Genomic DNA, 15,035 nt, shown 5'->3' with positions numbered 1-15,035 from the left:
TGCGGAGGCATTTTGACGACGTATTTACACGTCTATGATTTCAATGGAAACTAAAGAGGGCAGCAAACAAAATTTAGCAATCATCACAAAAGTGAAATGAGTATTTTCAGTCGGTAGGCCTAACTTCAAATCGAAGATTCAGTGGTTTGAATATTGTTTATTTTATCCAACGCTCATCTATGTTATTAATTAGGTAATATGTGTGTACGTACGTTTCTTTGGAAACATAATATTTATTCGCACAAACCATCAAGCACACACACACACACGTGCGTTTCTTCCATGCAAATCAACATGACCGCGACGAGATGAAGCGGACACCCGGCCTAGCCGCCCGCTTACCTCAACTCAATATTATACGGTAGAGGGGAAGACCCTAGGCCTAGCCTACATGCACGTGGTACTTCTTTCCGATAATCAGTATGATATATGTTATTTGTTTATATAGAAGAATGGCTGGCTTTAAGCAATTGTTTTTGTCTTGAATGTACAGTATAAATATACCGTGATCATGTGCTCCTATGCATGATTTTCTGTCTGGAGCTATGATTCGCATACAGCTCAGTATATCAAAATAATAATAATAAATAGTACTGTGGTAAAATTTTTTTATTTCTCTAGGTTTAAAGCACTTCATCAAATTTGTAAACATGGAAGATCCCTAACCAGACTAAGCACTAACTCTCTGGCAACATCTGCAAACAGTTACTGTAAAAATACACCAGAAGATGACGAGGATCTAAGTAGGCCTCTTGTTTATACAAAAACCAAGGCTTCAACAATGCGTGTTAGTGAATCATTTGGTGCAAAACACAAACGGCCATTGAAGAAGGTGTTGCCAATCTGCGTGTTGGGCATTGCGGCTTTGATTTGGATTTTTGTTCGTGAAGAGACTGAAATTGACAAAAAGTTATCTGGTGAATTTTACGATCATTTCCCTCTGGTGCCTGGTTCAACGAATTCAAAGGAAGATGAAGAGGAGAAAACCCAAAAAGAAACGAAAGTAGAACTTTCATGATACGTATTAATAAAATTGATCTAGGACCATATCACAAGGATTAAACACTACTGTGAAAAGAAAAAAAAAGTGGACTACAGTACAGTTTGTAGAAAGGCAATAAAAACACATTAATTTAACAAAATGATTGTGGCACTTTTACTATTTTGTACAGTACAATACGGATAGTTTTCTAGATACCCGGTGGAAACAGAACATTGAGAGAAATGTGGATAACACCAACAGAGAATATATTTGTAATTACAGTACTATACTGTACGCAATATGAAAAATGCATCAATAATCTAATCAACTGCCACATTTAGTACTGTACATTACAGGTATTAATATTATACAGTAATAGTGCACTACTGGATTGTAAGGTGTTTATATTTAAGCTGTATTTATATTTGTCAATTTCTGGGTGAACAATTGTGCTAGTCAAGGGTACCCTCCAAACACTTTTCGAAAAATAAGGAAACAAGACAAACATCAGTTTTAAACATTTATTACTGGTTTTTGCTTCCTTCACAAGTGCACTTCTAAGTGCCATTCTGACAAACCTACTCCAGTACTGATAACCTGATGTATGCAAAATAAGTTAAAATTGTACATTATTCCAAAATCGATTGTTATTTCTAATCTAGACTTGTAAAAATGTTTTTTTATCTAAAGATAACAGTTTTTCAAATTTACAAAATGTTTTAACGCTACTTTACTATATTTTACACGAAAACTAACTAAAAATAAAATCCAAGCAATTAGTATGGTCATAATAACGCACATTAAAACGAGGAATCGCGAGAATAAAATGTTTACAATGCTAAAATCTTGAAAATGCTGTGACCGGCACTGGTTAGCAGAACTGCGTAAACAAATCTCTATTTTGGTCAGTTTAGCATTTTATATCAATGATCACGACATTCTGTACAGGTTTTTTTTATTACTATATATATTTATCAAAAAGTCAATTGAGGTCATTATGTTGCAGCAGCAGCGATCTTAGGCTCTCTCACCACGGATTCTTCGAGCCAGCTGGATATCCTTTGGCATAATCGTTACACGCTTAGCATGAATTGCGCACAAGTTAGTGTCCTCAAACAAACCGACTAAGTATGCTTCACTGGCTTCCTGAAATAAGAAAAATAAATGGGTTAAAATTCATATTATGGTTATCATAAAAGATTTATATTATTGACCACAAATGCGAAGTAAGAATTGTACATTTCAAACATACCTGAAGAGCACCAATTGCAGCACTCTGGAATCTAAGATCAGTTTTGAAATCCTGAGCAATCTCACGAACTAAACGCTGGAATGGCAATTTACGGATGAGTAATTCGGTACTCTTTTGGTACCTTCTGATTTCTCTCAGAGCGACTGTTCCTGGCCTGTATCTGTGAGGTTTTTTAACTCCTCCAGTAGATGGTGCACTCTTCCTGGCAGCCTTTGTGGCCAACTGCTTTCGGGGAGCTTTTCCTCCAGTAGATTTACGGGCAGTCTGCTTTGTACGAGCCATTTTTTAAAAACTGAAATAAATAATTTTACAGAAAATTAAAACATAATCAACCTCTACCAGGTCTAGCCTAGCCTAGCTGGGTCTAACCACAGCGTATGCAAGACAAGAGACCAGCTAACGAAACTCTTTCTTTCCACGGCATTATGACCGTTGATTGACCCGAAAGCCCGCCACAAGGCGGTTAATTATATATTCTGTCAATTGCGCCGTTGTTGTTCCGTTTCCAAAAATGCGCTTTCAAAAATGTTGTTTTTAACAAACTATTTAATTCTAAAATTGAACAAAAATGCCATATACAACTACACAGTATTTTTAATCTATCTATAATATACGAACGAAGTAGGCCTAAATCATTCAGTTTTAGTATATAAGCGGTCATATTATAACATACCTTTTCACGCAGATACTTCAACCTTCCTCAACGACGAATATTAAAACACTCAAAACGAATACAAAAAATCGCGGATATTTATAGCCGGATTACGTCACACCTGGCGCAATTTGTGATAGCTCATGAATAATTACTTCATTATTCAATTTGTAGGCGGGGCTAATTATAACTCGTTATCTGAGTGGATAGAATATGAAGAATCTGATTGGCTTGTTGTGCGTACTGGCAGGAGCTCATTTTGTACTCAAGCTCAAGTATATGAAAATCAACGTTGTAGAAATTGCCTATGTTTTAACATTGGATTTCATTTCTGAAATTCTGATTGATTCATTCCTCCATGAAAAAGCAAAGCAATAGAGGGCTATTTTTGATAAATTATCAATATTTTAGATTTTAATTATTGTGTACAACTAAAAAAATTAAATTATTGATGTATAATGTGCCATTTTAATGTCACATAATAAGTATTCATTTCAATTGATCACTTGATAATTAAACCTATAATTTAGGCATTTTGCACACTAAATTAACTGAATCACATTCGACGTCCATAAAATGGTATATTCACAGGTTTATCATCTACAATTTGTTTCAGTTTGTTGGGAGACAATTATTATTAGAAAAGATGAAAGTTTTGTCAAAATAATTAATCATCTGACATCGTTGCATCATCAGAGAGGTATAAAAATAATTATTATTTTTATACCTCCCTCCTGGTTGCATACAACTCTGAATTGCATTTTGGATATTTAAAAACGTACTTACTTACTTACTGTGTATAACATGGAGGTGGTAATTTTATAGCTCCATCCTTCTAATATTATATATATTTTTCTCATTCTCACAGATTTCCTCATCTTTATTGTTTCAAATTATATTCACCGGGCAGTTTAGAATTCATGTTCTGTGCCTGGCCCTGATGTGTTTAATTATGCATTTTATGCTGGTTCTCAAAATTCAAAAAGTTGATTTTGAAAACGGGAACATCTCAGTAGTATCCACATGCAAAAAACACCTTAATATATCAAAAAGATGTAATTATTTGATGGTTTATTTTAAATCAATTTAAAAACAAACAAAAAACACATTATATTCAACCAATTTAAAAATAACTTTTATTTTCTGGAATGACCATAGCGAATATAAAAAACATTATTTTTATTTACAATTTTCTGGTTTTACAAAATTATCCCTGAAACACAGAATCAGCAAATAAAATTTTAAAAAATAATATCCTAATTATTTTATATTCTTTTTTAATTTCTTAAAGAATTTTTAGAAAAATATGACTTTTTTCAGGGAAGCACAAGGTTAACACATGATCTTTGACAAAAATAGTCTAAATAATACAATGCGATTTTTCTAAATTACAATATACGGTAAATAATGTATAAATAACTTGTTGCAGAGCACAAATGGAAACAGATTGGAAATACGAAATACGATTGAATACAAACAATTTAACAAAGATTTTTTTGGGTATTTCCTTTCAATTATAGTACGTGTATTGAAAAAAGTTAAAGATAAATTTACAGTTAGGTTTTCACAAAACCAAAACAAATTACAATACTATTAAACAACAATGGTCTCGAAATAGGATGGAATCAATCAAACAATACACTTAAATTTAACAACGTACAGTAAATATAAATTACTATGGCAACTATATACAATAAATTTAGGTTTTCACTGTTAGAAGTTTTCAATTGCCTATGGACAGGTTAATTACAAAGGGCAATGGCATTGTAGAATAGTTCTCCCCTTTTTCATATTTTCTATGGTATTATAGCTCACTCCTCAAAAAAACATTTGAGAATATAATAGCCATTACAGTAGTAGCAACAATAAAGTTAATTGTTTGTAATGGTGTCAGCCACTCCTCAAAAAACATTTGAGAATATAATCGCAATTATTAGCAACAATAAAGTTAATTGTTTGTAATATAATTTGTCACACCAAGAACAATTACTGGTCTTCAGTAGGCAGTTTTAACATAAATGTTTCCAATGGCTTTATTCTGTAAAGAAAAAAAAAAGAACAATTACTGGTCTTCAGTAGGCAGTTTTAACATAAATGTTTCCAATGGCTTTATTCTGTAAAGATAAAAAAAAAAATTATTAAGAAATTATAACATGGGTATAAAATGATTGAAAAATAATTATTACAGTATATTCAATTCAAATTGTTTAATTTAGTGTGCTTTAAAGCTTGTTTAAAACATTTTATCTAATGTAGTGTATCAGTTGTTGAAAAATAATAATTATATGTATTAAGTAAGTTTAGGCAGCTTTTTCTAATTTTTCACAGATTTTCATCATCTTCACCATTTAAAAATTAATTTCTAGTATGTCACTGAGCGGTTTTGAGTTTCCCAGTCTATGCCTGAATTTATACCAAACATTTATCAAATCTACTGTGTGAGCAAATCTGTCACATGTAATTTAATTACAATCAAACTGTTTTTCCTTCTCATGAATAATTGCACTATACACTATTAAACAAGTTTGACAAAAAAGTGTGAAGTGCCTAAATATGGTAGTGATATGACATCATCATGTCCATATATGGGCACATCACACTTTTTTGTCACATAAAGTTTGATAGTGTAGACAGAGCTTTATGTAGGTTACTCCATAATATTAATTTTTCAATACAGTTAACATATGTATGCATTTAACATTATATTTAGCTGCTCAAAAATATTTAAATAATAAAATGTCTTTGTACAGTATTTTTATGAATTAGGTGTTAGGAGTACTTTTGTTAAACAAGACTCTATCAAAACTAAAGTGGGTGTGTCCATTCCACTTCACTCCTCAATATTTTACTTGTATGTTTTGTTCTTTTTATTTTTGGGCACACAATAACTACTCTATTGAGGCGTTGCTTGGCCAAAACCCCTTTTAATTACATCCATTCAGTCATTTTAATACATATTATTAATTTACCTGTTTTCAATTTGGCTAATTTGTTCAGATATACCTTCTAGAACCTTGCCTTCAATCAACTCTCTAAAGCTAGAAAAAAAAAAGCAAATTAAGTTTGAAAATATAATCCGGGAACTTAGAAAATATAATTCTCTCATCAGGATATAAAATTTGATAATACTGTTCACCTCTAAGTAGGTAAAGTCAACTCTCTTACACCTTTGGGCTGGCCAAATATGTCTGGTTTTCGGGAAAGTCTGGTATTCTCACTGTTTGGACTTCAAGAAAAGTCTGGTATTGGGAGAGTTTCCGGTTTTCAGAGAGTCCGGTATTGCGAGACTTGACTGTATAGATATATTAACGAATAATGTGTTTCTCTTTTTGTTTTCCAAAATGAAATAATATATTGTTGTTGTTGTTACCTTGCTTGTGTCCTTGTCAGTTCTTCTATTTTATTGCTCTGTTTTTGGATAATTGAGGTCTGTATCAAAAGTTTATCTGACATTAATGCTAAATGCTCAGATGTATTTCTTTGCATATGTTCCTCCTTGTCACACCGACGAAACTAAAAATAAAAGTTTGCATAAAGTATCTGCCTTACCATGACTATAAAGCAGAGTGGAGAGGAAGCTACTGTATGAAAACCTTTGGGTGGGTATGGGTGATCAAAAAGGAGATTCTTTAGGGTATACTTTTTCAGTGGCCAATGCACGAGACATTGAATTAAAATTATATATAGTGCCCTCTATGTTATTTTTTCGACATATTGAGTTGGCTTTCCTGTACTACATCAACCATAAAATACAAATAAACATACTGTAGGCTAATTATGCTCAAATTAAGTAAATAATGTGCAGTCATAGGCTATTTTTCCTTCAAAATAGGCAAGTTAATTTTAAAATAATGATTTTCCTGAATATGGATGCATGAGAAATAGCCACGTACTTGTGAGGCATAAAAAAATCGGCCCTCATCCGTGAGAATCATGCAGGTATGTTAGGGTGACTGGAAGGCCTTAAAACAAATGATAAACTGGGTAGAGGAACTTACCTTTGCATTGCACCCAAGTACACTATAATTACAAGGAACTAATGTATTTGGACAAGTACCATCCACCCTCATGTGCTTAGGTATCTGAAAAAAACATATTATATTATAACAATAGCATAAGTATATATAAATATTAGTTTGGACTAGTTAAAATGGTATGTGGAATGGTAAAACCACACGTATGGTGAGTGCCCACAAAATGTTTCACTTACCTCTTCTCGAAGAATGTCGTTTCTACCACACAAAAAACAAGACACTGGCAGTTTAGGGCAATGTAGGAGTTGATGACGCTGAAATAATTAAAAATAAAAATTACAGCCAATAATATATAGCAATAATCCACCAAATGACTTAAATCTAAAGCTTTGTCTACACTCTATCAAACTGTATGTGACAAAAAAAATGTGATGTGCCCATATATGGACATGATGAAGTCATATCACTACCATATTTGAGCATATCACCAGCATATTTGGCCACATCACACTTTTTTTGTCAAACTAGTTTGATAGTGTAAAACACCAATCAGGGACTACTGTTGTCAAACTAATGGGGATCTTCCAAAAAAATAGTATTTTTTCTATTTGAAAAAAAAGAACATAATTTACTTACAGTTAAATCTTTGGCAACAACATCATCGCAGCATTGTGAACATTGAACAGTTCGTAGTGGGCAGTCCTTTAGGTGAGTTGACCTCTCACGTCGAAGGCATTGCTGATCGCATCCGTTAGGGCAGGGTATGATACTGAAATCACACGTATTCTTGTGTTCCTAATAACATGTTTGTACATTTACAGAAGCTTATATTATATAATTCAATGTAAAGGTCTCCAAAAGCGGTATATTACAAACACGATAAAGTAAATGTATATGTATGTATGTAGAGGTTGATGGTGTAGTTGATGGATAGATGACTGAATCTTGTCTTACCTCCAGGTAGAGCAGCTCTCCTTTCCACTGGCAGCCATTGGGTTGATTATTGCATACACAGTTTAAACCTAATATTTCTCTTTTGATTGCTACATCGTCAAATAACTAGACAAAAAAAAACAACATACCAATGTAATTGATGATTGATTATTGACCATCAAAGAGTTAATACATTGCACCTAAAGAAGAATCAAATATGATATAAACTATACTTACATCAATATTTATATAGAACCAAGTGTTATCAACTGGACACTTAGTATAATTGCGTGTTCTATGGATGATGAAAGAAGAAAAACATTTTCAGTTTAAATCAACATTGATTAGAGCGATGATGTCATAATTGGGGAGTTATGATGTCATATTTAGGGATCAAGTGATGATGTCATACAGTGGCGGATCCCATTATAAATCTGGACCAAAACAAAAAAACATTGCTGTTGCGCTCGTCACACTTGACTTGACTTGATGACATTTAAGGCCTAAAGTCACTATGTATATTATTTAACCTAACTAGGCCAACATAATAACTTTGAAGTCACGTCACTTTTTAAAATGTATTGAACATAAACATTGTTATCCCCAGTCACCCCCCACCCCTCCAACCCCCTTTTTCAGAAATCCTGGATCCGCCCCTGTCATACCTCTCATCGTACCCACTTATTCGAAGTATGCAGGCTTGACAAAACCTATGACCGCACTTTGTCTGTACTGGGTTCTTCATAACCGACAGGCAGATTGGACAGTGGTATTTGCGATCAGGAATTGGGTCAAAGTTGACATCACCGTATCCATAATCATTGTCTAACGAAGGTGGCGTTGTATGTGATGAGGATGATGCTGCTGGTTGTGAAGCCATGAGTCCAACTCTAAAGAAAATAGACCGTAAATAAAATGTGAATATTCAGTCAGGACTTGACAGCATTGATCCACCATGAGGCAGATGTCTGAAATTTTCAGTTTTCACCACAAACCCCCAATCCCCAGTACAGCTTGTCTTAGGGCCTGTTTCTGCTGCAACTGCTCAAAATACGGTATAAAAATACGGTATAAAATACGGTATTTTTTATACCGTATTTTTTAGTACCCCGTTTCTGCTAACAATACTTCTTGGGTGGTCGTGTTAAATTTCATCTTTTTTACCCAAATTGCCATTCATTTATTTGATCGATAATTAAAAGTCGCAATAAAGGAAGTTTTACGTCTCACTTTCAATAGCCTAGCCCTAGTGATAGAGATGTTGTGAGAGCACAGAAAACATCGTAATGGGGACAATTAATTCGTTCCCTCCCCGAGTTATTGTATTTTGCAATGTTGTACTGCTTTCGCAGGCTCTTCAGCTTTGAGTTTACTTGCTTTGGAGACAAGTTTATTCCATACTCCTGCTTTATTTTTTTAGAAATGTCTTTATAAATGTGGTTGTCCCTTTTATTACCTTTTAGTTGGTCAGACATTTTAGCTTCCCCACACACATTTATTTAGTAAAACTGTGACGTAATCGCTCCACATTTTCGCCGAATATATCTATACATGTGTGTAAAGCAGCTAACAGCGACAGACAATAAAAACACGAATGGTGACCTTTTGTCATGTAAAAAAAAAATACGGTATTTTTTATTGGCAGCAGAAACGGGTACAAAAAATACGGTATAAATTTGTAAATACCGTATTTTATCCACAAATTTTGTGGGGAAAATACGGTATACAAAATACGGTATATTTTTTATGAGCGCAGTTTCTGCTGCCAAAAATATACCGTATATATACGGTATTCAAAAAATACCGTATAATATACGGTATTTAGTTGGCAGCAGAAACAGGGCCTTATACACTACGGCCTTGCTTGATGACTGAATTTTTAATTTTTTTAAAGAATTGTGCATAATGTCAGGAACACATACTGTGATGATACTGTAAATTAAAAAGTAAAACAGTTAATTATTACAAAACACAATGAAGTTGTAATGAAATTGTACAAGTTAGTGGGTTTTCTATTTAAAAATAAATACCTCACTCTATTATTGACAGACAGTGGCACAGACTGATTGGTCAGCTCGGCTAAAAAAGCATCGTTGGGACTCTCACACCCCTGGCCCTCCACAGAACAGTAGGCCACTGGGACGGGTAGGTAGTACAGTACTACTAGCAGAAGTATAGCATAGTAAAGTAATATTAAGCATGGAGTAGTATTCTTCTCTCCATGAATAAAGTAAGCCTAGTAGTACTAGTACTTAGTAGGCCTAGTAGAAGCTAGAGCCTTATATAATACTAATACCTAGCCAACAAGCCATGGCATTGGTTGACAGACCATGGCATGATGGCCCGTGGAGGTATAAAAATACCTCCATGCTCAGGCTGGGGAAATCTATTATTAAACTACAATTAATACAAAAAACGATAGCATAAATTGGTGTAAAGTGTACTTACTTACCTATAATCTTATCAAAATGAAGTTTTCAGACTGTTTGATAGGAATCATCTACAAAAAAGAGAAACTTGTGAGTGTCTGATCACCACCTCGACCTTGACCACCTGGTGTCAAAGTGTAAACATGCCTTTGACATTTTTCGCGCGCGTATTACTAAACAGCCAATTAAAACACAGAACTTATTCATTACAAAATAATTAACCAATGGATTTTAACAAAAATTAGAATTTAAACAAATGTTGTTGAAAATGTAATGATACATAAAATAATAATGAATTTTAAAACACATTACTTTGAATATTCAAATTTTTAATTTGATATAATGAAATTATATTAATTTGATTAGTAAAAAACAAAAGAATATGGCCTATTTTATAGTATAAATAATACATTTATTTTTTGGTATCCTCCTCTCCTATAATCTCACATAAAAAATCCACTCTAGTTGTTGCTCATTCATAAAATCGTCCACTGATTGATTTTTAAAAATATTATAGTATGTATATATTAATTAGTATGATTTTTAGGGCCACAACTTTTCTGGTACAGTATTAACTGTTCAATCAAATTTTAGATTCTATAAAAGAATCCCAATGGAAATAAGCTAATTAATATAGCTTTTTGGGCTATCCTGGAAAATCTTTTATAAATGTATTATTTGTAATGTCAGTCATTTATGTTATCACTTTGTATGTATTTTTTATAATGATTTTCCTAATAAATTCAAATCAAATTAAATCAAACTTGTTTAGTATTTAGTCTGAATTCAGAACGTAAACAATTCCACGTGCGAAAATGCCCACAATCTGGGATTCCCCATCACGTGACTTCATTGATCTGTCAATTAATTACTGACGTCATGATCAGGCTGCGTAAGAGCTATGCGCAGTAGTATATGCGCGGGCTTGTAATGTTTTGGCAAGATGCCGTCCGAGCAGCAGAAATCTGCTAATAGTAACCTAACAACTCAGCCTGAAAAGCCTTTTCATTATACGTAAGTATAAAAATTGTATTAAGTTTTGTTCTTCAAGCATTTGGGATGAATAATATGCAACTGTCATGAATATTTACCTGATTTAACATCATTTAATTTACAGATACTTGAAGGAGTTTCGGACTCAGCAATGTCAGGATTTCTTGCAACACAAGTGCCCGAATCATCGTCCGTTTACTTGTTTTCATTGGCATTTTATGAATCAAAGGCGGAGAAGACCTATACGTAGACGAGATGGAGTATTTAATTATAGTCCTGATGTTTATTGTACAAAATATGATGAAACTACAGGAATATGCCCCGATGGAGAAGAGTAAGTCTATTTTGAATTTTCGCATCGCGATTGGTTGAGTGGTTGTTATTTTGGTCGCCATATTGTATGGGGTTTCTCGCTACATGTTGTTGACACACAGAAAATCGTATTATTGTCGTTGAAAAGAAATCCTAGTGTTTATTTTATTGCGATGTTTACCCCCGATTTTATAACCATATAAGCATGTAACATAATTTAATAGTAACATTTTGATTGCAAATGCTTAATTTTATAGAAAAATTAACGTTTTAAATTCACAAGGTATTCCGTGTTTGTATTTGGATTAGGCGCGCAATACGGCGGTCGTGTTCAATTAAGCAGTGATGTGAGGCATCACCAGTTGTTGTTTGAGGGAAACGTAATTGGGAATCCCTCAGTTTCAGGGGCCTAAACTTAATGATGTTAGTTTTTACACATCTTTAAATATGTAAATGAATTTCTATACAAATGAAAATGTTTATTATTACACTACACAACAATGTAACTTTTATTTATTAAATTTATTAAGCAAAGAAATAAAATAAATAATTAATATTGTATATTGCTGTGTTTTAAGTGTTAAAGTTTGTGTAGAGGCATGATAAAGATAGATGGATAAATTTTACTGTTGTGGGAATGATTAATATCAGGATTTTTCTAAATCTTTCAATAATTGTATAAATTATCATTCTAATTTTGTAAGTACAATAATAGACCTAGGCCCTAGTCTGTTATTTTACAGTTTATGAATTTCAAAATATATTTCTGGGTAAACATTTAAAGCAAACTAGAATAGGGTCAAGTGGAGCTAAAATAAATGATAGTAGATTAAATGGTATACATAACCAGTTTTCCTTCTCTTATTGTCTAAATAAGCCTCTTCTAAGTTAATTTACAACCCACCAATAACTTATCAGGTACACCCCATTATTCTACAGTAAATAAGCCTCAAAATGTATATACTATAGTTCACTTCTGAATGTATTAAAGTGAGTGGTGTCAATGTCATCTTTAAATTAAAGCTTAAATTTCTATCCTGAAAATTTATTTTCACACAAATTCATAAGGACAATTACAGTATCTATTCTTTCCCTAACTAAAGTATAAATGAGTATACTGTAATAAAATACAAACACTGTTGTCAAGAATGGGTGGGGATGAGAGGTGGGGAGGCATTTTTCTGTCATAAATAATTTAAATGTCTATTATTAGTATAAATGTCTAGTATAGGGCAACCCAATAAATGATGTTGATACTCAAGTTTAAATCCAAGTTCATGTTCAAATGTGAAAAGTAGAGTAGAGTCCCACATTTGATACTTCGTAATCTTCAGTATAGTTGATTGAAAACACAATTCTTAAAATAGTTTGTTATTGTCAAAACTATGATTTGTGTTTGCCAAAATATAATTTTAGGAATGAAGACATCCGGATTAGATTAATTTAGAATTTAGATCCTATTTTGCTGTTAATAATTTATTGCTCAAAGGATTGTTAACAAATGACTGTAATAAGACCTGTGTAAATAAATAGGTTTTCTTAGACTTTTGGCAGTTAATTATATTTACATACAGTAGTACCACCACAAGCATTTCTTTGCTTAAAATAGATAAATATCAAAATGTCCTAATTAAAGCTCAGGTACAGGCATGAATTTTAAATATAATATTTGGTTAATTGTACATAAATCAAATATTTGTAACAGAAATCAAGACGAAAAAACATGAATTTCCCCTTAATATGGCCAAATACAATATTTGGCAAAGTTCTTCCATAAAAACCAGGAAGACTTTTTTTCAGTAGTTAGGTAGTTAACCTAATGTAATAACATGTCTGGTGACTCCCTAGAAGGTGAAAAAAGATGGTGGATATACGGTGGATAATTTTTGCTATAGCATGAAAATAAAATGCTGAAGTTGAATAAAAATACCAGAAATGTAATATTCAAGTTATATTACCTATATTTAGTTATCTGATAACATTTTTTACCACACCGTTTATTTTTCATAGCTTTTTAAAATGCCTCTCTATTTACAAAATTTGTGTACAAAAGAATAGAGATTTTACTGTGTAATTTGAACTATCCCCCCACTGATAAGAAAGTGCTTATTTTCAACAAGCTTGTGTAACACAAATAAAATCCCAAAAATTATGAAACATAGGGGAAACTATCGATCGATAATTATTGGAATGTATGATCAATAGAAATTTTTTGCCCGCACCTGGCCTTTAAGATTTAACATAGCAACTTTTATGCATGTGTAATAATAGAATTTGTAGACTTAGTGAAAGGTTCCAGAGAAAAACATGTTTTGACAGTACTTGTAGGCTAGTAAAAATAGATAACTGTATTTTCTTGGCCTCAATAAAGAATTTAAGAATGTTGAATAATAACAATTCTGAGCTTTTCTAACCATCTAACTGTATATCGGTGGTAGTGGGCTAGTTGAAAATAAAATGAGAGTATTGGCCTCGTATATTTCATAAATTAAATCCACCAGGCTAGCATTCAACACAGAGTACCTAGTCACAAGTAATGTGGGGTTAAATAACCAAAGCATGAATTTACTATAAACTATCAAAGCAAACAAACAAGACACTGCAAAATAAAAATATAAATACCTTTTGGTTAACAATATTTGTCCACAATGTATCAATTGTTCTGGTAAAACTATAATGCAAAACATGACATCACTCATGAGAAAATACACAGTGGGTATTTCCCAGTGCATAATCATTTTCCAACAGTGAATCACACTGGGTTGGCTTATTGTAGATAAATTAATGGGCTTTCCTGACCTCACATAATGACCCTTGACTTTAATTCATTGTGGTTATTAAAGATTTTTAGATTAAGAATTATGAATTAATCAATTAGGCAATTATATGCCTGTATAGTGAACTCTGTAAGCACCAACCCTACAGTATACCATCCATCTGTCTATTATTTAATGTACCATAAATCTAATAATTGTAACCCTGCTGGGTTATTATTCTTTGATTGTTTTTTAGGGTGGGTTGCTATTAGAAGGGGGTTATTATTAGAGTAGTGGGTTACTATTACTAATCTTAAATTAGGCACCACCTGAAAATGGTAACCCACCCCCAACTTGTCCGGTCAGCAACTCATAGCAAAATAATAAAACAGTACTGTAGGAATAAACAAATTTGGTTGAACTCTAACTTTATTTTATAAACTCAAACTTGTGACTCTAATAGTAACCCCCATGGGTTACTATTAGAGTAGTGGGTTATTATTATAGATTGACTTATAAGGTGGGTTACCATTAGAAGGGGGGTTACTATTAGAAGATTTACGGCGGGTAAGCCATTTTTTTTTTTATGTAAAATATCTGCCAACAAACTAGTAGTTTAAATTGTAAATTATTTCAAATGGTTTAAAAATGTTGCTGTAAGTATTGTAAAGGTTGTCATTAAATTGTTTGTTTGAAAACAGTAACTTTGTGCAAACATACCTGGTAAATATTGGGTTAGAAAAAATATAAAA

General features: G+C 32.6%; 4 protein-coding genes across 10 annotated transcripts in view; 2 read left to right on the top strand and 2 right to left on the bottom strand.

The window, feature by feature from the left end:
• Positions 1-52: 52 nt before the first annotated feature.
• Positions 53-1,818, top strand: LOC144841163 (uncharacterized). Its single transcript, XM_078697385.1, has 2 exons — positions 53-193; positions 622-1,818. Exons 1-2 carry the CDS (start codon positions 180-182, stop codon positions 1,016-1,018), a joined length of 411 nt encoding a protein of 136 aa, XP_078553511.1. The 5' UTR covers positions 53-179; the 3' UTR covers positions 1,019-1,818.
• LOC144841162 (histone H3.3A) lies at positions 1,490-3,036 on the bottom strand. The gene is made up of 3 exons (XM_078697384.1): positions 2,908-3,036; positions 2,235-2,526; positions 1,490-2,128 (listed from the first exon to the last, which is right to left on the bottom strand). Exons 2-3 carry the CDS (start codon positions 2,514-2,516, stop codon positions 2,000-2,002), a joined length of 411 nt encoding a protein of 136 aa, XP_078553510.1. The 5' UTR covers positions 2,517-2,526; positions 2,908-3,036; the 3' UTR covers positions 1,490-1,999.
• A 984-nt stretch (positions 3,037-4,020) lies between these two features.
• Positions 4,021-10,371, bottom strand: LOC144841153 (TNF receptor-associated factor 6-like). 4 transcript variants are annotated; one of them, XM_078697371.1, is made up of 10 exons: positions 10,246-10,371; positions 8,459-8,683; positions 8,031-8,088; positions 7,815-7,919; positions 7,497-7,655; positions 7,097-7,174; positions 6,885-6,968; positions 6,257-6,399; positions 5,856-5,924; positions 4,021-4,924 (listed from the first exon to the last, which is right to left on the bottom strand). In XM_078697371.1, exons 2-10 carry the CDS (start codon positions 8,671-8,673, stop codon positions 4,873-4,875), a joined length of 963 nt encoding a protein of 320 aa, XP_078553497.1. In that variant the 5' UTR covers positions 8,674-8,683; positions 10,246-10,371; the 3' UTR covers positions 4,021-4,872. The 4 variants fall into 4 exon arrangements, with proteins under 4 accessions (XP_078553497.1, XP_078553495.1, XP_078553498.1 ...); XM_078697369.1 differs by having other exon boundaries at positions 4,901-5,000; XM_078697372.1 differs by having other exon boundaries at positions 4,901-5,000; positions 8,471-8,683.
• Positions 10,372-11,155: 784 nt separating this feature from the next.
• LOC144841135 (putative E3 ubiquitin-protein ligase UNKL) overlaps positions 11,156-15,035 on the top strand; it is a 33,101-nt gene continuing 29,221 nt past the window's right edge. For all 4 annotated transcript variants that reach the window (XM_078697335.1, XM_078697334.1, XM_078697336.1 and 1 more), the window contains exons 1-2: positions 11,156-11,236; positions 11,340-11,549. In XM_078697335.1, the coding sequence (XP_078553461.1) occupies positions 11,166-11,236; positions 11,340-11,549 (281 nt within the window). In that variant the 5' untranslated portion in view covers positions 11,156-11,165. The remainder of the gene's footprint in view (positions 11,237-11,339; positions 11,550-15,035) is intronic.

Source organism: Antedon bifida, chromosome 4 (assembly GCF_963402885.1).
Source record: "Antedon bifida chromosome 4, ecAntBifi1.1, whole genome shotgun sequence".
Taxonomy (NCBI): Eukaryota; Metazoa; Echinodermata; class Crinoidea; order Comatulida; family Antedonidae; genus Antedon; species Antedon bifida.
Note: the sequence above shows the minus strand (reverse complement) of the source record. Positions and strands in the feature narration are given on the sequence as shown.